Source organism: Myxocyprinus asiaticus, chromosome 42, assembly GCF_019703515.2.
Source record: "Myxocyprinus asiaticus isolate MX2 ecotype Aquarium Trade chromosome 42, UBuf_Myxa_2, whole genome shotgun sequence".
Lineage (NCBI taxonomy): Eukaryota > Metazoa > Chordata > Actinopteri > Cypriniformes > Catostomidae > Myxocyprinus > Myxocyprinus asiaticus.
In genome coordinates this window covers 5,319,085-5,346,971 of record NC_059385.1, presented here as the reverse complement: position 1 = coordinate 5,346,971, position 27,887 = coordinate 5,319,085, and the positions used below count along the sequence as shown (strand labels likewise).

General features: G+C 39.2%; 4 protein-coding genes across 5 annotated transcripts in view; 2 read left to right on the top strand and 2 right to left on the bottom strand.

Moving 5' to 3' along the window:
* LOC127432595 (short-chain specific acyl-CoA dehydrogenase, mitochondrial-like) overlaps window positions 1–27,887 on the bottom strand; it is a 139,134-nt gene that overhangs the window by 12,384 nt on the left and 98,863 nt on the right. The gene's annotated exons all lie outside the window — the stretch shown is intronic.
* On the bottom strand, window positions 450–3,119 carry LOC127432618 (beta-crystallin B1-like). The gene is made up of 6 exons (XM_051683930.1): window positions 3,069–3,119; window positions 2,554–2,700; window positions 2,027–2,145; window positions 1,638–1,770; window positions 1,392–1,534; window positions 450–851 (listed from the first exon to the last, which is right to left on the bottom strand). Exons 2-6 carry the CDS (start codon window positions 2,677–2,679, stop codon window positions 674–676), a joined length of 699 nt encoding a protein of 232 aa, XP_051539890.1. The 5' UTR covers window positions 2,680–2,700; window positions 3,069–3,119; the 3' UTR covers window positions 450–673.
* On the top strand, window positions 5,279–10,684 carry LOC127432626 (beta-crystallin A4-like). The gene is made up of 6 exons (XM_051683938.1): window positions 5,279–5,349; window positions 6,013–6,056; window positions 6,373–6,491; window positions 7,129–7,270; window positions 7,676–7,818; window positions 10,452–10,684. The coding sequence occupies exons 2-6, from the start codon at window positions 6,018–6,020 to the stop codon at window positions 10,597–10,599; spliced, it is 591 nt and encodes a 196-aa protein (XP_051539898.1). The 5' UTR covers window positions 5,279–5,349; window positions 6,013–6,017; the 3' UTR covers window positions 10,600–10,684.
* The window catches only part of LOC127432575 (beta-adrenergic receptor kinase 2), an 80,380-nt gene continuing 64,704 nt past the window's right edge, over window positions 12,212–27,887 (top strand). Inside the window, exon 1 of one of the 2 annotated variants that reach the window (XM_051683833.1) lies at window positions 12,212–14,505. In XM_051683833.1, coding sequence (XP_051539793.1) covers window positions 14,393–14,505 — 113 coding nt within the window. In that variant the 5' untranslated portion in view covers window positions 12,212–14,392. The remainder of the gene's footprint in view (window positions 14,506–27,887) is intronic. The other variant, XM_051683832.1, reaches the window with a different exon arrangement.

Genomic DNA, 27,887 nt, shown 5'->3' with positions numbered 1-27,887 from the left:
TTGCAGTGCATAAAATCATGCAGATATGGGTCAGGAGCTTCAGTTAATGTTCACATCAACCATCAGAATGGGGAAAAATGTGATCTCAGTGATTTGGAGCATGGAATGATTGTAGTTGTCAGAAGGGCTCTGAAGAATAGCATCTCAGAATACTATTCTCAGATGCGGGTTGGAGCTGTTTTGGTGGCACGAGGGGGACCTACACAATATTAGGCAGGTGGTTTTAATGTTGTGGCTGATCGATGTATATTTCTTTAATGTTACTTATTAAAGTTTACTAAAAGGTACAAGTAGTTTTTTTGAGTAAGAGGAATGAAACAAAGAATGAATTTTAATAATTTAAAGCATACATTATTTTTTTAGCCAAACTTCTGCATAATAAAATGGGGATGAGGAAATTAATAAAATATTTAAAAAATGGAAAAAAAGAATAAAAAGAGTAGTCAGCATTTGTTTTTCCAAAACATGTTTATTATTGGCATCATAAAAAGTCAGTTAGATGTCCGGAACAATTTAAATGAATCTATTCTGAGGAGAGAAGTCAGAGAAAGGGGGGAAGGAAAGTGGGATAAAAAGCGCCATGAGAAGGCTAATCGCTATGCTACAAGACCGCAGCGAGGGAAGCGCCATGAGAAGGCTAATCGCTATGCTACAAGACCGCAGCGAGGTTAGTTTACTGTTTAGCGGCGGTCAGATTGAAGCAGCCACGCTGGTGGAACTGCATGTCCCTCACACGGCGCATGGACTGAATCTGAGGCTGGAAGGCGCAAAACTCGTTGTAGTGTCTGTAGTCGCCACACTCAAACAGATACTGGTAGCCTCTGTAGCCAGGGTACTGGTATCCCACCCAACTTCGAAAAAAAGAAAGAATAGGTTAGAATTTGTAAAAGATAGCATAGTATTGTTATTAGACTACCTGTTACATACTCATTATTTAACACAAACTGGTCTGTACTTTTGCACCTCTCTCTGTAGTACTTTGTGTTAATAATCATGCTAATAGACACTGGCCTGCTGAAATGACTAGCTTACACCAATATGAATTTCCATGCTGGTTCAGGCAGATTATTGCTGGTTTAGTGCTAGTCTAACTGGTGGACTAGCTTAGCCATGCTGTCCACCATCAAAGCCATGCTGACTGACTAGCCTTTTCTTTTGATGGAGAGCATGGCTTAGCTAGGTCACAAAGTAAACAAGCACCACACTAGCATAAGCCCACTGCAATCAGCATGGGAATTCATGATGGTGTCAGGACGTCTTGCTGGTTAAGCTAGTTTAGAAGTCTGGACTAGCATCCAAAACAAATGCTGGTGACCAGCAGTGTACATCAATCAGACATATTATTGCCCACTAGAAGTGGCCCTGTGTTTAATGTTTGACGTTGTACTTACGCTCCACCAGGAACCCTCACGCTGCCCACTCTGTCACAGAAGCCATGTGCCCACAGGGTTGGCACATCATCCTCCTGGATCTCCATCTTGTTGCCCTTGAAGTCGGACAGCTCATACAGGCAGATCTTGTGCTCCATGGGATCCTGGAAGCATCAAAACAAATTTCAATGACACAGCTTGCTGAGGTCATGCATTTAAATTTAACATGTGTAATGCAGAAGTTGAGTTGCCCCCAAATGGTCATACCATGCGAATGGGTCTGAGGGACATGAGACAATCACTGCGGTAGCTGTTTGACCAGGTGTCCCAGCGAGGATACTCGCCCTTCTCCAGAATGAACATCTCACCACGGAAGTTAGTCTGCTCGAAGGCAACAAAGCTGAAGACATGGACAGCAGGGAGAGATGTGTACCAGACAGATGTTGACAGTGGATGGCAACACGTGGACGAGGAAAAAAAGAGAGGAACGGAGGGATAACAGCATGAGTATGGAGGAAAATGATGGTACTGACAAGTCAGAAAAAGAAGATGTTGCCATTGGCATCCATGTTCCATCAGGGAATGTCCAACATTTAGAAATAGCCTCTATGTTTTTCCCATCCACATTAGATAGAATCCATTTGACAGTGACTTACGGGCCGCACTCAACAATGATACTGCGGACTCTGTCCATTCCGCGTTCACAAACGTTCATACACTCGTTTTGGACCTCCATCATCCTGCCCTGGAAGTTCTCCTGGTCGAACAGGAAGATCTGCAAGAGTTCAGGAAGATGAAGACACTTGGAATTGGGCTCAGGTAAGACTATCATTTAGAACACAACCAGGTTATTTAGCAATTTAGCTCGTGGTTACTCATTCATGCTCTTGGAGAGCCACTTTCCTGTAGAGTTTAACTCTAACTGTAATCAAACGCAACTGAACCAAATAATCAAGGTCTTTGGGTTTGCTTAAAATTACAGCATGATGTGTCGGAGCAGGTTTGGAACTAAACTTTGAAAGTGGCTCTCTAGGAATAGGAATAGGTCATTCTGATTTGACTGGATGTTGCATTATTATATAGAAGTAGTAAGTTAGGCTGTTTCTCTACAGAAGTAGAGTATTTAATCATCTACTTAAGGTTCCATGCCAATCAAAACATATGTCAAGACATAGCTACTTACTCTGTAGTTGCCCGTCATTCCAGGATCTCCGGTCTTGGAGGCCTTGCTAGTGGCAGCAGGGGCAGGAGCTCCCTTGTCCTTGGCATCGGTGCCTTGGTTGGAGGCGGACTTGGCAGTCTGAGACATGATGTATGAGTTCAAGAACTTCTGTGGGAGAGAGAGCAAAGGGTGGGAAAGGTCATGAGGCTTGACATTTTTGGATATACTCAAAATATCTGTCCAAGGCCAGTGTGGTGGGAGTGGGGAAATCTGTTTGAAGACCGGACATATTTGAATGGAGTTAGGGTGAGGGATGGTAGGACTTTGGGATTATATTTCTAATGGTTGCTATCAATCTCCAAATACAAAAATAGCATGAAAAATAAGTGAATCCAGGGTGATTCCCTACTGCATCCATAAGTTGTGATTGCCTTGAAGAACAAGGCAGGTACGAAAGGGAATCCCAGCTGTAGAATAAGTTGGGAACACTTTTGCTGTATCCCTTTTGGATGCATTTGTGTTTGCTGGGCTCTTACCTGCTTGAGTATAGCTGTGCCTTGCTGGGTTGGCTGGCTCGTGCTGGCCCCTCTGACCACTGCTCTACCTTTTATACCCTGGCAAGGCGAGTATAGAGGGGCTTGGTGTACAATAGAAGCACCCCGTCATCAGAGTTTGCCTGTGCCAAAGCCTCAGGGCCATTGCATAGTCCAGAACGCTCTCCCTGCTGTGCCTGTAAGCATTTTACTGTCAATGGAAAGCCCTGACAATGGCACTTTCCCCTCCGAGCCGACGTTCTGTGCTATAGGCTACATATGAACGAGAGGTATTCACAGGTCAGAGGTCAGGTAAAGCTAATCTTTTCTACTGTGCTCTTTAACATGTTCTCTGACTTTGCCTGAGTTTCATAAGAAATATGGTCTGTTGGATTACACTGATGCTAACTATATAAGCATTTTTATGGGTTTGTTTAAATCTAGCAAAGGAACAAGAGAATGAACAGATATATATTACTTAGCAAGCAGTTAGCAATATTATTTGTCACATAACAACATGACAAATAAAAGACAAGTAAAAGTATTTTATTTGTCACATACACATACATGTTGTGGCAGTGAAATGCTATACCTGTATCTCACCTTAATTGTGCTTTTGTATAATGTACTAACATAAAAGAATAAAAGGATAGCAACAAAGTTAAGGATTATGTGAAAATATAAAATATAATGTATCTAAATAAAAGTTCATAATATACAGTATATTAAATATAATATAAAAGGTATAATATAAAGTATGTATGTGTGATGTATGATAATACATAATGTTTAAAAGCAAAATAATTAATGAGGAACAGCCTAAGATCCTAAATTTTTTTTATCTTTAGTTTTGTCACAGTTATGAGATTGAATTGCCTGCAATTTTTATAAATACACTGTATAAGTTTTCTGTATTTTTATTTATAAAAACAACAAATAAGCAAGAATGCTTATCTGCTGTATATTGTCTATGTAAGAAATAATCAACTTTTCCACAAATGTTTAATATCACATTTAATTCTTGTAAATGGCTCAAATTATTTGTTTTCCTAAAAATATTTAAAGGTTATCTATTTGTTTGCTAATGTTAAATATGTTAAATAGTTACCTATCATAACGTCCCTAACAAGGTCCATGGAAATAGCAAAACAGTGGTAGAGAAGGTGAAACCAGAAACACTTGTTGATTGGACAACTTCAATCTTTATTTAAGAATAATAAAATCTGGAGGCTATCCCAGCTGTTTTAGGCCGAAGGCAGGGAAACACCCTGAACAGGTGGCTAGTCCATCACAGGGCAACACACACAACCTCACTCACACCTATGGGCAATTTAGAGTTTCCAATTCACTTAACTTGCATGTTTTTTGGACTGTGGGGAAAACTGGAGCAAACCCACATGAACACAGGGAGAACATGCAAACTCCACACAGATAGGCCCTGGGTGAGCTGGGACTCAAACCAGGGACCTTCTTGCTGTGAAATGACAGTGCTACCCACTGAGCCATTGGACTAGAGGGCTAGAGTTGCATACAGTGGAATGAAAGTTGATAAAGAGTCATTTATGCTCTTCAGTCTTTTATTATTATTATTGTTTTGTCAAACGAGAGCTGGATGGAGATTGGCTAAAGATTGCAGACTGCAGTGCATTCATGCTAAATGTCAAATATTTGTCATGTTTAACTGCACAACACATGTTATTCCCAAAATAAGCTATTGCATACAACACATTGTGAAACGTATAAATATTTCATACAGCAAAACAAAGTCTCTTTTAGGCCATGACGTCCAAATAACATCCAATTATGTATTTGAACCTCCAGGTACATTACTGAATATAATAAAACAGGTGGTAACCACTACTGTTAATCATTCTTTTCACACCCACTCATGAGTACTCGCATTTACTGAGCCAAAACAACAGCATCAAAATGGATCGAGCCAAAACTACCGCATTTCAGCTCCACCTTCCCATGCTACACATGTCACTGTCTCAGATCAGCGCCAACCCTAAACATATACTGTGTGTGTATGACTTGTATGTCCAGGTCCATACACAAATATAGGCCTGGATGCAGAGATTGGCCCTGGGAATACTGTGGTGTTTGCAGTTCTACAGCTGTATAGATTTAACCCCTCCTTTGTCAGCTGGACAATGGCAGGCCCCTCCCTCGCTGCTGAGCCGGGGATTTTATTGGGCCCTTTGCCAGGGGAGGCTTTAAAAGGGTAGATGCACATGCCAGCTCTCACTCTCACATCAGGACGTCCCAAGGGCATCGAAGCGAGGTGAGTTCTTGTCTGTTCTTGCTTCGGCTCCCCACCCATTGTAAACAGCCACTGCCGGCCCTGTTCTCTGTGCCCACCTCCTTCAAACACATTTATACTGCCACCAGTCCAGCTCCTAGGCAAGGGTGGAGTTATAGATATCAACATCTGGTGTCAGGCCTTATTTTTGCATTTAAATGCTTTTAGAGAGACAATCCTGTTTGGTCTGTTGACTTGAGAATGACTTTGATGGCCATATGTTACCAAAATATATGTTATCAAAATAGCATGCATGCCAAATTTTGCTTTAAACAAAATCTAATTTAGTTGGTCACCTGCATGCTTTTCCAACATTTGGGATGTTGTGTTCAACCTTTTAGTCTTTTTGCATGTTTTGCTTTGGATATGTCCATATTTGGTGGTAGCATCATCAGGGTATGATGTTTGTTTGTGATATTTTATGCATTCTACATGTTTTATTGTGCACATGTTAGTGTTGGTGAACTTGTTTGTGAGTTGTATGGGATGTTGGTTCACTGGTATGCAATGGACATTTGTTTGTCATCACTATATTTTGTAGTTATAGCAAGAAATTGGATGCAATTTGTCTAATAGACTAATTATACATTTAATCTGTGCAACTTTGAACTGCTTGTACCAACTTGACAATTGTTTTCAACACAGACGAGATGACTCACCATTGCACCAAGTTCTCTGGCCATTGGAAGGTATGCTTGACATAGAGCTGTCACTCAAAACAAGTTTTATTGTCAAAAAAACTTACATAAGTCCAAAAAATATTTGCAAGTACTTTCAGAAATACTGTGAACTGGGATATCCTTTGGATTTTGTCATACTTTGATACTAAAATTCCTACTTTGTCTGCTACAACTGTCTCTGTGCAATACTTCAAAGTATGAATCCCTCAATAAACTTCCTCTGGTACTTCAAGTTAGTTCATATCCCATTTAATCATCTTCCCAAAATGCAGATCTTTAATTGTGCCCTTGAAATATTTAAAGGTGCCCAACCTCTGTCTTCCAGATCATCGTGTATGACGAGGAATGCTTCCAGGGTCGCCACCACGAGTTCACCTCTGAGTGCTACAATGTTATGGAGTTCGGTTTTGAGACCGTTCGCTCATTGAGAGTGGAGAGTGGCGCGTGAGTATTTTCGCCTTCAATCTGTGCACAATGTCTCATTGGGTAATTTTTTTACCACCGTAGTCATCGAGGAGAATGTGTCCACCCCCAATTTTGAGATTTGTGTTCAATATGAGTAAATATTAATGGCTATATAATGTAGACAACAAGAAAATCTGAAAATCTGCTGCTTTAAACCTCAAAACGATGAGTCTAGAACTAGATTTTTACATTATCTGAAGAATATTCGAGTGGTGCTTTGTGACATGATGCTATGGTGTTGTGAGCAGTTACCAAGGTGTTGCTATGTGAATTCTAAAGTGTACTGAGTGTTTTACCATGTTGCTAAGGGGTTGTTAGGGGGTTCTGAGTGGTTACCAGATGGCTGCCAGGTTATTTTAGGGCAGTTGCTTACTTGCCCAAGTTAAAAGAGCCCACCCCCATGTCTCTATGATATTCTGGCCGATATGGCTCGGGTCCCTTCCTCAATGTAAGTCTATGGGAATTTGTCACCCAGGTTAAAAATTCATATGGCTGAGAAAACTAAAAGCACAACTCTTCCTTACAAGCCATGCGATTTGAAATATCATTCATGTCTGTAGCATAAATTACACAAGTGCTGTCCATACTCTTGTCTTTAACATTTGCTTTTCAACAGGTGGGTTGGCTATGAGCACGCCTCTTACCAGGGTCAGCAGTTTGTGCTGGAGCGTGGAGAGTACCCTCAATGCGATGCCTTTGGGGGAAGCAATGCTTACCACATCGAGAGGATGACCTCTTTTAGACCTATTTCCTGCGCTGTAAGTTTACAAAGCATCTATTTTTTCAGTCCTCAACTTTAGAACTGTGTTTCAGACCACTTCAAAAAAAGAGCCAACCTGACTTTTCTGACTTCATTTACTTGATAAACCTATTTTCAACAGAAGCCTCATTTGCAATGTATCGGTTACATTAGTACAATATCATCAGTACAATATCCACAACAGTCATTATTGATTGTTAATGTACAGTAGGGTTATTATTAAGTTATTATTATTAATTCATTATCATTATTATTATTATTAAATTCATATTTAAACCAGCAAGTGAAAAACAGTAAATTCAAACAGTAAATAGGACTATTATTGTTTTTTTTGTTTTTTGTTTTTTGTGGTGAGATGCTCCATTTCATTGACTAACAGTACTTTTGAATTAACTCCATACAGAACCACAGGGAGTGCAGAATGACAATCTATGAGAAGGAGAACTTCTTGGGCCGTAAGGGAGAGCTCAGTGACGACTACCCCTCTCTGCAGGCCATGGGATGGTGCAACAACGAAGTGGGTTCTCTGCGTGTTCAGTCCGGAGCGTGAGTATCTGAGTGGACCTCTCTTTTTCGCTTCCATTTAAAAAAAAAAAAAATCTGTACCACTCATGGTTTCTGCAAGTCTTTAAAAAGTATTTGTAGTAAAGTGTTCAATTCCGATTAGATATGATTTGATAAGATTCTGATTAATTTAAGTGTAATTCAGTTATAATAACAATTTTGCTTACACATTAATGATATTCTCTCTCAGCTAATAAAATTACACAGGGAACCTTCTAACATGGTACAATCTAAAAATATTAATAAAATAAAAAAATTATCAACAGGGCCCAAACTATGTGGATCAATTTCTCTTTAAAATGAAATGAAATTATCAATCTTGTGATTTTAAGAATCCATATTGAGATCGTTTTTACCGAGCCCTGATGGTAGAGCAGTAAACAATTAATGTAGTAACTATGGTATTTGAGGTGTTCAGTGAAAGCCTGTAAGAGAAAAACATGCCTTAATTATTTGAACTAGATTATTTTAACTGGACAGTATTTTGCCGTAGTTATTTTAGTTTGTTGTTCTTTTCAGCAATTTTTGATTTGTCCACATAATGTTTTTTCCGTAAAGTTGGATTTTTAAGCCATCTCAGAAAATTAAACAATAAAATATAAAAAAAAAAAAAAAAAAAAAAAAAAAAAAAAAAATACATCTTATCAATACCATTCATACAGGTAAAATGTTAAAAAAAAAAAAAAAAAAAAAAAAGAAAAGTGCTTTGTGGGGCCTGGGTAGCTCAGCGAGTGAAGACGCTGACTACCACCCCTGGAGTCGCGTGTTCGAATCCAGGGCGTGCTGAGTGACTCCAGCCAGGTCTCCTAAGCAACCAAATTGGCCCGGTTGCTAGGGAGGGTAGAGTCACATGGGGTAACCCATATAGGGGTCGCTACAATGTGGTTCGCTCTCGGTGGAGCGCATGGTGAGTTGTGCGTGGATGCCACAGAGAATGGCATGAAGCCTCCACACACTATATCTCCGCGGTAACACGCTCAACAAGTCACGTGATAAGATGCGTGGGTTGCCGGTCTCAGACGTGGAAGCAGCTGAGATTCGTCCTCTGCAACCCAGATTGAGGCGAGTCACTACGCCACCATGAGGACCTAGAGTGGATAGGGAATTGGGCATACCAAATTGGGGAGAAAATCAGAAAGAAAGAAAAAAGTGCTTTGTAATGACTTGATCTTTCATTTACATTAAAAAGTCCTAAAATGGTCTTTACCTTAAATATGCAGACACTGCCACTTTTTCTTATAGTTAAAATCTGTTTTCTTTTTTTAAAGGTGCATTCAGTAACTTATTGCTTGTAGTTTTCAGTTACAGATGCCATGGTAGAAATTCATTATTACCAATCAGCCATGATTAATTTAATCCAAGAGTGAAAATTTCCAATAACAAGACGGTTACTGAGATTAAGCGAGTAGTATTCAGATGTGATTCTAAAATGGCAGCCCCCATGAGGGCACCCCTGCCCATATAGAATAAAACAGCTTTTATAAGGTTACTGATATGACTAAAGTCCTCATCTCATGCGAGTGGTCATGATTTCTTACTGTAACAGTATAAGTATGGGCAAGGAGTAGGCGGGAACCGGCTGAACAGTAAACATAAAGTTTTAATGTCAAACTCAACTTAAAACCAACATAAACGAACATGCAGCATGGCCGCATGCGTCTCTCTGGAACTGGTGTCTCCGGCCTCCTTTTATCTTGCTCTCCCACTGATCAGCTGATTCAGCGCCGGCCGTGCTCCATCACGGCCTGGCCATGCCCTCCTCCTCATCAAACTCCTCCCCCGCCCAATTCAGACCAGGGTGCCACCGGTCTGACTAACTCCCCCCCCATCTCTGGAGGGGAGACGCTCCCCTTCCGGCTGTTCTGTCAGCTGGTGGCCCACCCTGCCTCCTGGGAACCTGGGGGAGAGATGAGGGGAGGCGTGGGAGAGACACAGAGAGACACAGAGTGAGAGGGAGAGGAGAGGGAGAGAAGAACTTGCTCACTGGCTCCTGGACACGCCGTCGCCCTGTCCTCAACCGCTCCTCCGCCCTCTGGCAGATGCCAGCTCGCTCCTCCCCTGGAGGACAGCAGCAAGTCCTCCGGCCCCTGGTGGATGGAACCACTCCTCCCCTTCTTGGCAGATGGCCACGGTTCCTCCGGCTCTCGGCAGCCGGCAGCGATCCCTCCCTCCCCTGGCGGATGGCAGCGGCAAGGACTCTGCAACAGCGCATCCCTACTCACCCCTAGGCTTCGGCACCACTGTAACAGTGTAAGGATGGGCAAGGAGGAGGCAGGAACTGGTTGAACAGTAAACATAAAGTTTTAATGTCAAACTCAACTTAAAACAAACATGCAGCAAGGCCGCGTGCGTCTCTCTCTCTCTCTTGAACCAGCATCTCCGGCTGCCCTTTATCTCGCTCTCCCGCTGATCAGCTGATTCAGTGCCGGCCGTGCTCCATCATGGCCTGGCCACGCCCTCCTCCTCATCACACTTACATATGTTTCAAAATTACAGTTCATTTCTTTAGGAGTGAAACTTTTTAATGGGGAAAAAATTACTGAGTGCACCTTTAAGCATCTGATCAATTATTGGTTTGTTCACCACTGTCTTTTTTTTAAATCTGCGTGCAACAGGTTTGTGTGCTACCAGTTCCCCGGTTATCGTGGATACCAGTACATCATGGAGTGTGATCGCCACTGTGGGGAGTACAAACAGTTCAAAGAGTTTGGCTCCCATTCCCAGACCCCTCAGATCCAGTCCATCCGCCGTATCCAGCAGTAACCGATTTCTTGCTGTCCCTCTCCCTGCCAAATCTCTCATGCCCCTTTCTGCCCGATGCTAAATAAACTGTCTTTCTTAAACTTCACTGACCTCCTGTTATAGATCTGTGTCCAAAAGGGTACATTTAATGAAACCTCAAAGTTACAGCGATGAAAGCTTGTGTTGTAACCAAACTGGACTTTTTTTTTCAAACAGGCCATTAAGCATCTTTATATGGATAATGAAAAATGACATGGGGAAAAAACACAACATGGAGTGATTTTATTACAAATGGTTTAAAACTGCTGTTAGAAGGAACCTTTTATCAGTACCCAACTAATACACACCTATACAGGTATACTCTGTGCCAGGGGCGCAACTACACATTTTCTAAGGTGTACGCAACATTTACATTGGCGCCCCCTCTCTCCTACCTGGTGGGGGTGGGATTGGGGGGGATCCCTCATTGTGCCCCCTTAGTGTGCCGCCAGTGCCCTCCTTTATATGGCGCCCCTATGCGTTGCATACATTACCTACAGGGTTTTTGCGCCTCTGCTCTGTGCCAGAGCTTTGGTCATTTGGTATCTTTTTTTAATGAAACAATGTACTTCCATCCATTTTCCGCCAGAGGGTGCAATAAACTAACCAGCCAAACTATGAGAGCCAAGACATGTCTGCAGTATTATAATGAAGTCTAATGAGGAACTAAATGTTTTTATTACACTCTTTATAGCATTAAATATACAAATACTCGCCAAAACATTACTTAATCTGCACATAAAAATAAGATTAAATGGTCAACTTAAATTGTACGTGTTGCAGGAATTAAAAAAGACATGCCAAAACAAGAAAACACTTTTTTGTTGATACGGTGTTGATAAAAGAAGTGGGATCCGCTTACACGACGATTTTTATTTGGATAACATTTCGCAGCCAGCAAGAACCACTTCATAGAATCCTACTATGACATAGGCATGACTCATGAATATTAATTACGTAATGTGACGTTCATGCCTAACTGATTCGTTGCAAGGTAAGTGGGCGTTTGTCAGACAGCGAATTAAATAAAGTTCTATGGGTAAGGCGTGGCTCATGCATATTAATAAGGTAACCTGACTGGGCGCTAAGTAACGTCAGCACGATCTAATTAATATGCATGTGACAATCATTCACTGTAGTAGGATTCGAAATTTCATGTTCTATGTTTTTCATTTGTGATGCCTGTAGTTAAAGAAAAATATATTGAAAAGCAAGAGACAAACAAAATGAAGAAAAAAATTATTTAGAAAAGTATTATCTACATATATAAGGGTTTTAGGAGAGGAAATATACAATTAAACCTATGTTTTAAACAAAAGTCTCTAAAATAAAACTTGGACAGGCATTGAAGGCTTTTTCACAGTCCAGAGTCATCTTTGCTTGAGTGTTCATTTCACGTCCAGCTCCAACGGAGTCCGGCTCCGGCTGGTTGTGTTTTCCCAGTGCCGAGTTTTGCCACTCCAGTGCCGGGTTTTGCTACTCCAGTGCCGGGTTTTGCCACTCCAGTGCCGGGTTTTGCCACTCCAGTGCCGGGTTTTTGTACTCCAGTGCCGGGTTTTGCGTCGAACCCTCCACTGGGAGGAAGTGTAGCTCTGAGAAGAGCCTGAATTTCATTTCACGACGCGCCGTGGGGCTAAGCTCACACCAAGCACTAAAAAAACCTGTAAAATAGTCATATATTCCCATCTGGATTAATCACGGGAAAATATCAAGAGACACTCTTTCCCGGAGGATCTGAACTGAATCGGACGGGAGGGTTTTTATGTTGACGGATATTGTGTTTTTGTTGAACGATGTCGGAAGAGACGAACACTTGGATCTTCGACTCAAACACGGATGGAAAAGAAAAGAGTCGTTTCTTTCGGCAATAACGTCGATCAATCAAAATCAAAACCGTCTCCTGGAGGAACGTACGTTGCAAACGCCAGAACGGGTCGTGAAGAAGCATATTGGGGTTAAAAGCCACGTCGTGTTGTTGTTCTTATGAAACTCACAGTTTCGTTCATACAAGCTTGCGTTTGAGACGCACAGCCGTACATATGAAGTTCCGCTTGGTCTAGCACAGATATTTCAGGGCAAACTCTTTCTGTTTACTTCTTGTGGACTGACATCACAGTAACTGTTTGTGTGTATGTTTCAGCCTTGCTGTTTCATCGGACCACGTTTTGTGGCACCATCACGATTTTTTTTTTTTCTTTTTAGAAAAAGGAAACTCGGATTGCTTTCGTTCACATTTGCTTATTTCCTTTTCTAGCGCCCCCCTCTCATCTGTAGGTTACAGTAGAGCGATGTTTCAACCATTCTTGCTTATAGCACATATCTCATTTAAAAAAAAAATTAACAAGCAGGCAAACTGTCTGCATTGCACAAGCTAATTTTAACGCTACAATGGGCTTAAATGCAGATTTGAGTTCAAACAAAAACATCTGCCAGTTTAATTAATTATTAGGCGTTAATTTTGGCCCTTTAATTGGCTTGTGAGATCAATGCAACACATCGGATCAGAGCTTTATAGCAAAGCAAAAGCAAGAGGAGGGACAGACAGAACGATCAAGCTACATAAATTGAGATGCGTTTGTGATATGACCAGGATATATAAATTTACATGCACATCCTATACAAATGCTGTTTAGATCTTGACGGATATTAAACCTACTCGACTGGTTTCTGTTTTTTTTTATTTATTTATTTTTTTTTTTTTTTGGATATTCAGGAAATAGTTTAACCGGTGTCGTACTTAAACCATTGGGCTTCAGATTTCCACCATCTTTCCGCGTTGTAAGAAGAAGAAGATACATATTACCCTTATTATTTGTGGTTCGTTTGTGTGCTGCTGTCAGCTGGCAAATGTGATTAAACAGGGAAGCGCTGCAAAATATTGGCGCACACAAGTCGTCCATTTTCACCTCTTTGTAATTTTTATTATTTTTTTTATTTTTTTTGCAGCGAGCTGGCTTGCTTTTTATTGTATAATATCTTAAAGATATCACATATATATATATAAATATTCCCCCTTATAGGCGTTGTTTGCTATACCAATGTGCGTATTGATTTTAATGGGATTGCGTTGTTTTGGGTTCAATTGATTTTGATTAGAGGAGCTTTTTCTTGACGTTGTGGGCTTGATCTCATTTGCAACATATAAGGCCAGTTTGCATGCATTTGTAGTTAACGTGCCACCGCATTTGCATGCACGGTGCCTCAAATTAACTTTTTTTTTTTTTTTTTTTTTTTTTTTTGATGGTCATTACACTAGCAGGTGGGTTTCTCACGTTACACTCACCCAAAAGTGGGTTGGTGGTGGGCATCTGCAGGCAAACATTGCTTTATCGTTATCAGCATCTAGAATTGTTGTTTTGGATATTTCCCGACCTGAAAGGGATTCCATGTACATATATTCTTCCTCTCTGAAACAAGAAGCCATTTCTGCTGCTAGAGTGGACCTGAGGGCGACGTTGCTTCATCGATAACGACCCATTTCGAGTTTTTATTTATTATTATTATTATTTTTTTTTTTTTTTTTACTTTATAAAATTTTCGACTGTATTAGCCACGATGGCTGATTTCTGAGGGACTCGCGACAATAAAGGAAATAATAAAATAAAAACCCCGATGTTCGCGCCTCGCTCGCGCATCATCATCACCTCCGTCACAGCTCCCGCGCTCGTCTCGTGCTGAGTCCGCCTGCATTAGCGCCGCCGCTCCCCGCGTGCGCATCCTTTCACGGCTGGTTCTGGTACCGTTAGCGACTCGGTTCGACCCAGAAGGCTCGAAGATGGCGGACCTCGAAGCGGTTCTCGCCGATGTCAGCTACCTGATGGCGATGGAGAAGAGTAAATCGACTCCAGCGGCCCGGGCGAGCAAGAAAATCATCCTTCCCGAACCCAGGTAAGCGAAACGAGTCAGTCAGTCGTTGAATTTAGACATGCTTTGTTAATTTTGGCCACATTTCGCCTGAATGTTCTCTTTGTTCTACAGTATAAATGTCTTGTTAACAGTTTGTTCGCCAGAAAGTCTCAGTCACCATCCACATCAATGGCCTGATCTTATGTCAACACAGAATGGTTTGTTTACTGCTTGCTTTAACTTATAATAAACTACTTTTTATTTTATTATATTTTTGTTTGTCTTTTTGATAAGGTATTGGTTTTGGGGTATGATCTGTAATACTACCATGATGTTTGGACATGTACCATAATATTAGCTAGTACTGTTTTAGAAATGTTTTCAAAAACAAAGTAAACCGTTTTATTCTATTCTAATTATAATAATTACACAAAATATCAACCGTGTTTGGACCATTACCATGGCATTTTTTTTTTTTTTTTTAAGTACCATGGTATGTGAATGTGTGTACCTGATCTGATACCATCATTATACCTATTAAACTGGCGGCCAAAAGTTTGGAATAATGTACAGATTTTGCTGATTCAGAAGGAAATTGATACTTTAATTCATTAATATGGCATTCAGCTGATCACAAAGTATAGCACCATCACTATTTGAAAAGTAATTTTTGATCAAATCTAGACAGGCCCCATTTCCAGCATCTTGAGTAATCATGCTAAATTGCTAATTTGGTACTAGAAAATCACTTGCCATTATATTAAACACAGTTGAAAGCTATTTGGTTCGTTAAATGAAGCTTAACATGATCTTTGTGTTTGTTTTTTGAGTTGCCACAGTATGCAATAGACTGGCATGTCTTAAGGTCAATATTAGGTAAAAAAAAAAAAAGAAACCGCTTTCACTAGAAACTCATCAGTCAATCATTATTTTGAGGAATGAAGGCTATACAATGCTTGAAATTGCCAAAAAACTGAAGATTACATACAAAGGTGTACACTACAGTCTTCAAAGACAAAGGACAACTGGCTCTAACAAGGACAGAAAGAGATGTGGAAGACCAGATGTACAACTAAACAAGAGGATAAGTACATCAGAGTCTCTAGTTTGAGAAATAGACGCCTCACATGTCCTCAGCTGACAGCTTCATTGAATTCTACCTGCTCAACACCAGTTTCATGTACAACAGTAAAGAGAAGACTCAGGGGTGCAGGCCTTATGGGAAGAATTGCAAAGAAAAAGACACTTTTGAAACAGAAAAACAAAAAGAAAAGGTTAGAGTGGGCAAAGAAACACAGACATTGGACAACAGATAATTGGAAAAGAGTGTTATGGATCTTAACCCCATTGAGCTTTTGTGGGATCAGTTAGACTGTAAGGTGCATGAGAAGTGCCCGACAAGACAGCCACATCTATAACAAGTGCTACAGGAAGTGTGGGGTGAAATGTCACCTGAGTATCTGGACAAACTGACAGCTAGAATGCCAAGGATCTGCAAAGCTGTAATTGCTGCACATGGAGGATTTTTTGATGAGAACTCTTTGAAGTAGTTCAAGAAGTTCTGAACATTTTTTTAATTGTAATAGTAATTTTTCATGTTATTAATGTCCTGACTATACATTGTGATCAGTTGAATGCCACTTTGGTGGATAAAAGTACCAATATCTGTACAATATTCCAAACTTCTGGCTGCCAGTGTATATATCCACAGTACTGTTTTTGTAAGGGTTGACGTTTTAAATGCTAATTATTGGGGTTTTTCTCTTGAAAAGCCAATTTCACTAATTTTGTGCAGTGTTTTAAGGTTTTATAAGGTTGTTCAGCACTTACTGAGGCTTTCTGGGAAAAGTTTCCCAATGTGAATCAATGGCTCTTATCACCTGTAGATTTGCACCGTGTTAAGGGTGATATTCACAGCAAACAGGTCGAAATTGACTTCACTTTTTTGTCCTGCATACTCAACAGGGCATACAAATGCTCTCTGTTGTGTGCTTATTTTTAATGGTTAGGCATTGGGAAGGATAAAGCAGACAAAATCTTATAGTCTAGCTTGTGTTCCAGCTATCACGCACACAGATAATTCAATATGGTGACTTTTAATAACTGTGATTGATGGTACCTGTACTCAGATATCATGTAAAGAGCCCCTTGTGTGTATTGGATTTTTTTTATTGGTGCAGTCCAAAATCTGTAAAGGTGATTAAATTGACTATTCTGTTCCTGTTTGTGTAGTTATTTGTCCATTTACTGCCCTGCGCATTGTAAATTAATTTAAGTCCTGCTTTTGGTAACAAACTGGGGCCTGTTGGACAGCAAACGGAAATAGTATTTCTCATTTCGTAGTATGCACATCCCATGGGATCACTATGGTGATACAACTGTCAGTTTACAATGTATAGCCTGTAGTTCAACACAAAGAATGTTCTATTGTACAGTTTACACACATGCATATGTCTCAATATAGCTTGAACTTTGGGAAGTTTCTATGAATTGCAGTAGTTGGAACATTATTAAAGGAATATTCTTGGTTCAATACAAGTTAAGCACACTAAAATATACTAAAATACTTTGAAACTCAGTTTCAAAAGTTTAGCCCCACAAGATGTAACCAATATGCATATTAACATGATTATAGTGTGATAAAGTCATTTATGTGTGAAGTTGTATCCAATTTTACAACTTAGTTGCCATGATGATGACTAGGGATGTGCGAGACTAGTGGACTAAACAGTTCTTATGCTGCTAGTCGACACTGGAATTACTAGTCGGTTAAAATTTCCCCCATTACACTGATCATAATTTGTACATATTTTCATTTGGCTTTATTTTTACAGAGGCTGTGCTTAAATTACTGTCATATTAATGTTACATATTTTAAATAGAATTAATAATATAAATATTATTTTAAAAAGAGGATATCTGAGGGGCGGCCTGGGTAGCTCAGCGAGTATTGACGCTGACTACCACCCCTGGAGGCGCGAGTTCGAATCCAGGGCGTGCTGAGTGACTCTAGCCAGGTCTCTTAAGCAACCAAATTGGCCCAGTTGCTAGGGAAGGTAGAGTCACATGGGGTAACCTCCTTGTGGTCGCGATTAGTGGTTCTCACTCTCAGTGGGGCGCGTGGTAAGTTGTGCGTGGATCGCAGAGAGTAGCATGAGCCTCCCGTGCTGTGAGTCTCCGCGGTGTCATGCACAGCGAGCCACGTGATAAGATGCGCGGATTGACTGTGTCCGAAGTGGAGGTAACTGAGACTTGTTCTCCGCCACCTAGTAAGTAGTGGGAATTGGGCATTCTAAATTGGGAGAAAAGGGGATTAAAAAAAAAATGATATCTGGAGCAGATACAAAGTTACATTTCACCTCAGGCTGTGCATGCTTATTCCCTCTTTCACTCATGGTGCGTGCAGGAAAATGTCCTCTCGCTAGACAAGCAAACTCAGCCAAGTAGCTATGAAATCACTTCAGTGGTGGTGCGGGAATCGGATTTCCAAACGTTTGAAAGTCCCAATGGTTGTTTTCACATTTGAGTCTTCTTTACATCTGTGCATGCTTGTACGTTATTTTTCCGCTTTGCAGGCTTTTTCAAGCATAGGATAGCAGCCTCAGGTGAGTCAAGTCCCGTCTTTCACCGGACCATGTCAACGTGTTAATTTTGCTCATCAAAAAATTTATGCTTTTGAGTAAGTAGCCTAGAAAATTACTTTATTTAAATGACTTTGTTTATTTTCTATGAGGTGTCGACTGCTTAACTGGTTAAACTATCTTTTATTCTGTGTGCACCTCATGTTTAGAATAGATTAGGTTTATTGTAGGCTACATCATAGGCCTATTTTTTTTTCTATCCTATGGCTAATTTTTTTTGTTTTTTTTTTTAATATCATAACTGTTATTGGTTAACGTTCCTTACCGAACAGTTGTCATATTAGATTAATGGCTAATGCACGACTGCACATCGTGAAATACGCGTGACTTTTCAGCGCATTTTTTTTCTCTCTCGTAGATTTGGTTTAGTCTACCTGTTAATTATTTTTTACTTAAAAATGTCCATTTAAACGTCTGTGAAATTAGTCGTTCAGCACATCCCTAATGAAGACAGCCCGGTAAACCCTAAACCGACCATAAAAACAACAATTTAAGCAACTTTACAGCTAAAAAGTTTTAACAGAATTAATGTGGTAAGTGCTTTATAAAATTATAAGCTTGACATTTCTGCCTTTAAACCCTCTTACAGTGGAAGTGAATGGGGCCAATTTTTAAGTGCCTCACTGTAACCCAGATTTGTAAAAATTTTTTCTTTGTCTTTTTTTTTTAAGGAAAAGGAGGGACGAGTTGAAATAATTTGTGTTAATTAACATTATGCCCCACAAATGCTTTCAATTGAGCTTAACTTGAATTGAGCGTAGAATATTCCTTTCAAGTTTCTAAAATAACGCAACACTTAAAAGTGATTTGTGATCTCTCAGTATAGTTCTTTAATACTTTGAGCAAATGTTTCTTAGTGGCAAAACAAGTTTAAAGTAGGCCAGTCAGTGGTACAGAGTACTCTTCCCTGGCACATTATGGTATAGATTGCAAGGGTTTTGTTTGTTTATTATAGATTGCTTTGTTTGTTTATTACACTTACAGTTACATACATTAACCTGTCAGCAATCATGGCTTGGCTTAATGGTTTTGAATGTTCTGTTGCATGCAGACACAATTTGAAATCATGCCACCTTTAGCGTCAAAGAAATTCTTTTGAATTACATAACAGGTCTAAAATGGATTGAACCAAGAATATCTTTGGTGCTGATCCTGTACATCAACATTTTAAGCGCTTGATTTGATTAGATTTTTGGATGAGCCGCAATTTCGAGAGCTTGGTGTATCCTTGGTGGCTGTAATTACTTAATTAAACATTATACTTCGCCTTTTTTTAAAAAAATATATTTTTTTATAAGACTACATAAACATGCTGATGCATTCAGCGAATGATTTGTATGTATTTTAAGGAGTGTGAAGTGTTCGGGATAGGCCATTTGTTGTGTATGACAGAGATGGCCAGCATCAGAACACAGGCAGAGTAAACTAGAGGCGAGATTAATTTATGGATAATCATCTTCCTTCCTATGCCACGGCTAATATAAACATCTCTCTCTGGGCCGAAGTGATGCATGTGTCGTTGGGCTATTTAGCTTCCGCTGATGATGTTGGTTACGAATCTGAAATGCTAAGAGGAGTTGGCTTTTCCATTCGGCAAAGTTTAAAAGCCATACATCCGCTTCTCATTGTGATTAGTCTGCTTTAGTGGTTCTGTTTGCTCTGAAGGATTACTGTAGTCCACAGCAGGGCGGCATTACCACAGATCGAATGAAAGCATTAGCTGTTGACATCAGTGTCCCCATTATTAGCATTATTACAGGCTCCATAAGTGCCATGCCCAAGCTGCACCTTCGGACTAACATGTCCCTGGAACAGTTGAGCCGTTTAATGTCAAACTCTCCTTGTTTGACATTCTAGCACTTGTTTTCTGTTGTTCAGTAAGCATTATTAAAACATTTCTTATTGATATCTCACTGTGAATGCAATAATGATCCAACTTAAAGGAGTAGGTCACACAAAAAATGAAAATTCTTCATGAGAGAGCGATTTGGAATGCTCTGCATAGGCGTCAACTCCTCGCATCTTTCAAATAGCGCTCCTCGCGCAGCACATGGGAGACTTGATTGTAACTAATTTCAATACAGGTAACACAGGACAAATAACGCAATCCTCTAATAAGAATAAATATGCAGAGCACACACATTTTGGGTAAAATAGTTGGTTTTGTATCATATGAAACTGTTATTTATTGATACTTTTCAGTATTGAATGGACTAAGTAGGGCTGCACGATAATGGTGAAAATGATAATCACTTTTTAATTTTGCACTCCAGATGCACTCAAAACTTTCCAAACAGCTTCAGGTGATGTAGATCGCAAAGTAATGGGGAATTACAATGCAAAAATACAAAATAAGTAAATACAAAAGCACTCTCGTTGTGGAATAAGCGGAGCCGGAGCTCTTTAAAGGAAACACCCTGGCATTACATCTTAAATGCAGTTATATTTAATGCGTTATAGCTTTATTAAAGTTCAAATAATACATAAGCAAATCATGTAAATAATTACAAACTCCGAAACTGGCATTTCTCTGTGCGGTCAGCGCCTTTTCTATGAGTTGCACGAAGTGCCCCGATCTAAGGGGGAAGAGACTGAAACTGCACCCGGCTGATGTACACTCTGTCACGGGACGCTCATCCCTCGAGCATGCACGCTTAATGCAGCTAGACTATAACATGATGGCTCGCGACTTATTGAATCATAATATGCTGTATGTGTCACTGTGCATTTCTGATCGTGAAGAAAATTGGCAATACGCAGCTTTATTAGTAAGAGAGAGATTTTTTGTGAGTTAAAGATGGATTTAAGTGAACAGAAAGGTGAGAGAGGGTAGTCTTCGCCCCATTATACACTGCAAAAAGATACGTTTTTGATTTTGTTTTTGTTTTGGCTTGTTTTCCAATATAAATATCTAAAACTCCTTTAAAACAATGTACATTTTCTTCAGCAGCTATACTGCAGAAGAAAATTTTTTGATCTGAGAATGTTGAATATAATAAAAAAAAATACAAATATTTTAAAATGTCTAAAAATCCTTTAAAAAAAAAAAAAAGATGCATTCACCTGAGAAGCATCATATCAGATATTTAGACTTGCTTTTAGAGAATAGATCTTGAATATAAGTATATTTTGTCTTTACCTCATTCGCAGAAGTATAACCAAGTGAAAAAATACACATATACAAAATACACTTATATTTAAGATACATTCTCTTAAAGCAAGTCTAAATATCTTATGTTGCTTCTCAAGTAAATGTATCTTGTTTTAAGGATTTTTAGGCAATTTTAAATGGAAACCAAGAAAAAAACACTTGATAACAATATGATTATTTGCAGTGGATTTCTTTAACGGATTAAACTTCATACATACGATGCTACCTTAGAATTTGGCCAAAATGAGTTCTTAGAAGGCAGAATAATTTTGATACCTACCTTTTGGTACAGCTTTTGGCATTGGCAGCATACCTTTGATGTCTTAAAGTGCTGCCTCTGGAGGCAGCTCACTAGGTTTTGGAACAGACCCCATGAAAACATCACACACAGCAGAAATGCGTTCGGAAATCAGAGAGATCTATCCACTACAAGCTCCAAAACTGCACCATCTATGGTATCTATGATTTATTTACTGTGTTTGGCAGAACACAAAATCACACAAATCACTAATTATTAGGCAACTGCGTGAAGATGCGGTGCCTTTATTGAAGGTTTAACTGTTATTGCTGTTGTTAGTGGTGTTGTGACAAACGTATAGGTCAATCACTGACTTAAATCGGGGTTCTCACAAAATAGCACTGGGATGAGTGACTGATGAGAGATTGAGAGCTCCTGGAGAGCACAGCATGCATGTTTGATGACACTGACAGCCTTTTTCCACCGATATGGCAATGGATTCATGCCAAGCCTGTTCTCGGCTGATATACAGCCGGGGCAGTCTGGAGCCTATCGCAAACTGGCCACGCTTTTCCGCTGACTTGAGAACTGAATGGTGACATAACAGGTTATGTAGCTATGTGGTTGTTTTATGTGACTATCTCACCTGCCCACAAACAAACCTGGAGTGTCACAGTGTTTGGGTACAACTTTTACGCATTTAAACATAAGAGTAATGCAATCCAATGTTCTAACATTGTTCAACAAGATTGACAGAGGACATCTACGCTCAAGATGACAAGTAACGTAATTAATTATTTTGTGTGAACTTTTTAATGTGACTTACGTTGCTAAGTACTACAGTGAAATCATTATTAACATTGGTGTAGCAGATGGTTATATTTGGATTGTTGCCGTAGCATATAATCAGTTACTACTTGATTGAGAATCCCACCGGTTTACTTAACAGTAGGGCTGTCAAATTAAATTTGTAATATTCGTCGAATTTAAGAAAAAAATGCACATTCGAATGCTAAAATTGTGCATTCGAATTTTGGATGTGTGCCAAGCACTAACGATGACTTCAGATCGATCGCATTCTTGTGCTAAAAAAGTCTAGACACAGCGCAACAAATACAGTTTAACAGAAATCAGGTGTCTCAAGATGCTTTTTAAAGATCTTTTTAATTAGAAACAGCATCTAAAAAACATGAGACACTGAATAAACAAAAACAAAGCAAAACTAAGACGTTCCTCTAGCGCAGCTTACATAGAAAAGCAAATAGATGGTTGCAAAAGCGTTCGATGTGAACAGCCCCTTACATTTGGTGAAGGTACATGGCCGTTGCGTCTTGCTCTCTCATAAGCGTTTCTCAGATTAAGCAATGAGTTTTTTAAACGCTTTGTCAGGAAAGATGTTCAACTTGGAAATGTGTGTCTCGAGATTCTCATGGTTTGTTCTATTCTGTTGTGTTCCATCTGATTGAACAGCCCCTGGCCTGGGCTCATAGTCTGAGCCGCTTCACCAACGAGTTCAGACGAATACCACTACTATCTGGGAATATTGCTACTCTACATACAACTGTAATGAATAAAAAACAATGTGGTATTTTGCTGTTATTATGAAGCTCGAGTCTGGGGAAGTATACTGTGGCATCAGTGCCAGTGTAACACCATGTGGACTGCCTATTGAAGCGTTTACTTTTGTCTTAACATTTGAGAATAGGAACCAACTAAAACCTTTTATTTTATGCACATTAGTTGAAAATGGAATGCTCTTTTTTTTTTTTTTTTTTTTTATGAAATATTCTATGCAATAATATAACGGTGATGAATGGTTTATGTATTTATTGTGCCTTCTTGTGGACCAAGGAAACAACGTCAATTTAAAAATCACCTGACTTTAAAATTCGAATATTATTCCGTCTTAAACTGTGCAGCGAGTCAGAATTACTGCCATAATGACTTTTGAAAATGGGCACCTTAATACTCATCCAACTTTTTCATACATATTTATAAAATAAAGTGGCATGTTCATTTGAATTACTGCATGTCTGAAAGTGTAAATTCGCGAATGCTTAGAATTGCCAATAATTCACCCTGCAACGGCCACAGTGTCACGCTTCGAGGGCTGAGCAAGTGCTCATTCAGGTGTGTGATTGGCTGTTGTGTAGCAGTGTGTGATTTAGTGCTTGCTACAGTAAAAAAATAAAAATAAATCGGCCCTGAATCTTGGTACGATCGGTGCATCGCTACAAAATCCGATGTGTATAAGAGATCCAATCCATGTTCAGTTGAAATATTTATTGTAAGAACAATAAAATAGCTTTTGTACTAGAGCTGGATATTGATACAAGTTTTATTTATTTTTATTTTTAATTTTTCAAATTTTACGAAAATATACATTTTGCCAATTGTAATTTATAATTTGTTTTGGATCATTTTGCTCACCTTATTTTTGTAAACTTATTTGCCTTGCATTCATCAGTAGATTTGAAAAGATTTGGGTGAATTATCATTTTAGCTATCTGTTTAAATATTTGTTAAAGGTGTTTGCCATGAACAACAACAAAATAAATTAAGTACATGACACAACTGCTTGTATTATTGTAAGTGACTGAAGAAAAGGTTTTTGCTGTCTAATTAAAAAAATAATTAAATCTGAATAAAAATATAGCTTCCCCTGTGAGATTTAAGGCTCCTGCAGACTTTCTACTAAATCGAAGAACAAACGGGTGTACCGTCATTAAGAACAAAATCTTTCCAAAACTAAGGTGTTTTTGAGTTTGCTTCTGTGGTTTGTAACAGCTTGCCAGGCTGAACTTTCAGGAAAACTTCTTACTGGCTGCTAAACACCTTTTACTGCCATTGGTCCATGTCATCGGTTGTGAGGCCGACAACTAATTTCTGTTCAGTCATTTAAGATCAGTCACATGAACACACAGGCGTGCAGAGTTATTAGCGGGCTGGGGCAAACTAACTTACAATTGTTGGATCGTTCGCGCAGAGATATTTTCAAAAAACATGTCATGTGATTTAATTAAATGTTTTGGGTTTTTTTGGACTCGAAAGGAATCAAATCTACTCAAATGCTTTTAAGTGCCAATTCACTCTTGTGCCATCTGCAGCTGAAAGCCATTCACACATCTGCCCAAAGTGAGAGATGCCTATCATTCTTTTGTCTGTATTCTGCCTAATTAACTCTCTTTTATACACCCATCTATGCAGTAGTATCCTTGTCATCATCAATTGCAAATTACAGAGTGCAATCAAAAATAGAATGAGTCATTGATAACACATTGTAATGTCATATTATTTGATGTTTTGCATGTACCGTATTTTCCGGAATATAAGTCAAATGTTTTTAATCATCTGAAATGTCATGCAACTTGTAGTCTGAAGCGACTACAAGCGACTAATTTATACATAACTGATGTCGGCCGGTCAAGCAAACGCGCACCAAAACATCAATCATAGAGACGGAGGTACCGTTTTAAAGGTGCCTATTCAGAGTATTTTGCCTTTACAAAGTACTTTATGCATCCAGTTTAAATATTTTGTCCATCATAACATTATTGTTAGAACAAACTCTAGACTGCTGTCAAACGCAACTCCTCACATGCCCATAAAATAATGTTTCATCACACTCGTGGTAAAAAAAACATTCAGTCAGTGAACCGGATAATTAATAAATTGCAAACAGGGTTGCAAATATCAGAAATATCCACAGATAGACAGTCGCTAACATTAATGAAGGAATAGAATACAACAAGCATACGGTTTTACTCACAGACTTAAAGCTGTTTATTTGTTTGAGTTACAGATGTTATAAACAGATGTGGCTTACTGTTGCATTTCTTTCATGAAACAACAAATTCTCCTTTCAAAACAAGCTGAAATACAGTGATATGATGTGTAGATTCTGAGGTACTGTAATCTTCATGGAGCGTGGCTGAAGGGAAGTCAGGCGGCTGTTCCTGGGTCCTAGTGCCTGGCGCAAGGCATTCTCTGTCTGTGCGACTTATCTGTTTTTTTTTTTGTGTCAACAACGCCTGGTATTGACCCGGTGCGACTTATAGTCAGGTGCGACTATTTCTGGAAAATACTGTACCTGTAGTCTTTTTGTCCTTATTTTTTAAAAGTACCTCTAAACGCCCCCTACCGTGGTGTGGCCAGTGTCTGAATGTTCACGAACAGTATGTTGTTGCTTAGCTTTTTCTGACTTCATTTTGGCTGAGTGAAGAATCAATGAAATAGGTGAGATTTTTGTTACATTTTAGCTGTTAAAGAGCACCTATTATGGTTTTTAAACGTGCCTAATTTTGTTTTAAAGGTCACATACAATAGATTTAAGGTCAAAAAACACTTCAATTTGCTGCAGCATTACCTTTTTTTCCCAGTGTCAAAAAGACTCATTCAATGATCCGTTCTTTCAGAAAGCCTACTCTGCTCTGATTGGTCAGATGTCACAGTCTGTTGTGATTGGTCTACCGTTTAGTGTAGCGTTTGAGGGCGAGTCAAAGCTGTTCACGAGCAGCCAATGAAGACCAGAGGCGGGGTTTTTTGTTACCAAATTACATAGATTAGTACAGGAAGTAAGTCTGGAATTACTAATGACTCGTTTCAGGTGTTCAGAATCAGTTCTTTCTTTTGGGAGTCAATAACTCCATTTGTCGTACACTTTGACTTTTTTACATTCACAAACAGCTATATAACACACTACATGAAAGGTAATATTTGAAAAACCATAATAGCTGCTCTTTAAAGTATTACGGTTTTTGCTCCCCACTAAGAATGCAATGCCTTGAGAACTATCAGAAGTGAATTGACAAAAATGTCATCCAGGTTTGGAGCAACATTTTTGTGTGAACCATGCCTTTAAAATGATAGAACAATAGCGGCAATATAGAAGGGAAGGATGTTATTTAATAGAAGGTACTTTGTCCCTTGACGGCAATAGATAGCGCGGCTCTGCTACATTCTCCTCGGGCCAGTCCTGAGCCCGCTGGCAGAGGGGTGAGATTTTGACAGCATGACTGTAAGTGTTTATGGAGATGGGGGAGCCGGCGGAATTGTTTGACAGCGAGACGAGTCGAAGAGAGTGGAGATCGTTTCAGTCACGTAGACGTAAAAGGGGGATGGACCGTAGAACTGAACTGATGAGATTTCAGACATACAGACAAAGAGATGAATGTGTCTGGGTGATTCGGTAGAAAGAGAGAGAGAGTGAGGCACCAAGGGGTCGAGGATGTTGTGGTCAAATGCAATATCTCCTGCAACTGTGCAAGCCTGCCTTTTAAATTGCATCCATTAGTCAGCGGTTTTGCACTAGATACCACTTTTGAGATGCTGAAGGCCAGTTAATGTGTCATAATAATGTAGGCCAGGTGATAAAATATGAATGGACTGCCTGGGTAAAACATGTTGTCATGAATAAATGAAAAATGTGTTTATTTCTTAAAAGTGCTTGAGGTTTAGTTACTCAAGTATGCGGTTGATAATTGGGGCCGGGTAAGAAAAATCTGTACCAAATTTTTTTTACTTTTGAAGATGATCAGTGTATCTCCTTCTCAATATTTATGTAGGCTATTTGCTCTGATATCATTTCAACTAAACACCCTTGCAGCCATATACATTAAAATTTCAAAAAAACCAATGCCTAAGCTCCAAATTTCTTTATCTATCTATCTATCTATCTATCTATCTATCTATATATATATATATATATAGTTTGTTTGAACTGGATTGCAAAACTTCTAAATGTTAATATTGTATGATTCTTGCTGATTGTGTAAACTATAGGAATATTAATATTAATCAAATATGGCATTGTGTATGTTGCTCACAATCCTTAAGACTATGTTAAAAATGTATATCTGCCGAATGCTGAACAAATATTTCAATGAACATTGGTGGTGACTAGGTGGTACCTTTTTTTTTTTTATTTTTTTTTTTTTTAACTCTACCCTCCCTAGCAACCGGGCCAATTTGGTTGCTTAGGAGACCTGGCTGGAGTCACTCAGCACAACCTGGATTCGAACTCACGACTCCAGGGGTGGTAGTCAGCGTCAGTGCTCTCTGAGCTACCCAGTCCCCTGACTAGGTGGTATTTGAATGTTCTGATTTGATCGAAAGTGGTACTTGGCCTAAAAAGTTTGAGAAGCACTGATTTGAAACAATATAACAATATTTGGTAATAAACAATGTGTTCCTACATATATTTCTTATAAAACTTTTTTACTGACTGGGATGTCAGTTATAATTTTTGATTATTACATAAACAAATAATTGAATCAGAGTTATGAATCGATTCATTGAAATGGTCTTGACATAAGTTGAATATACCAAGTCTAACACCATTTGTACTACTTGTATATAACTCAGAGACTCTTTAAAATGTCTCTGTCTAAAAAGA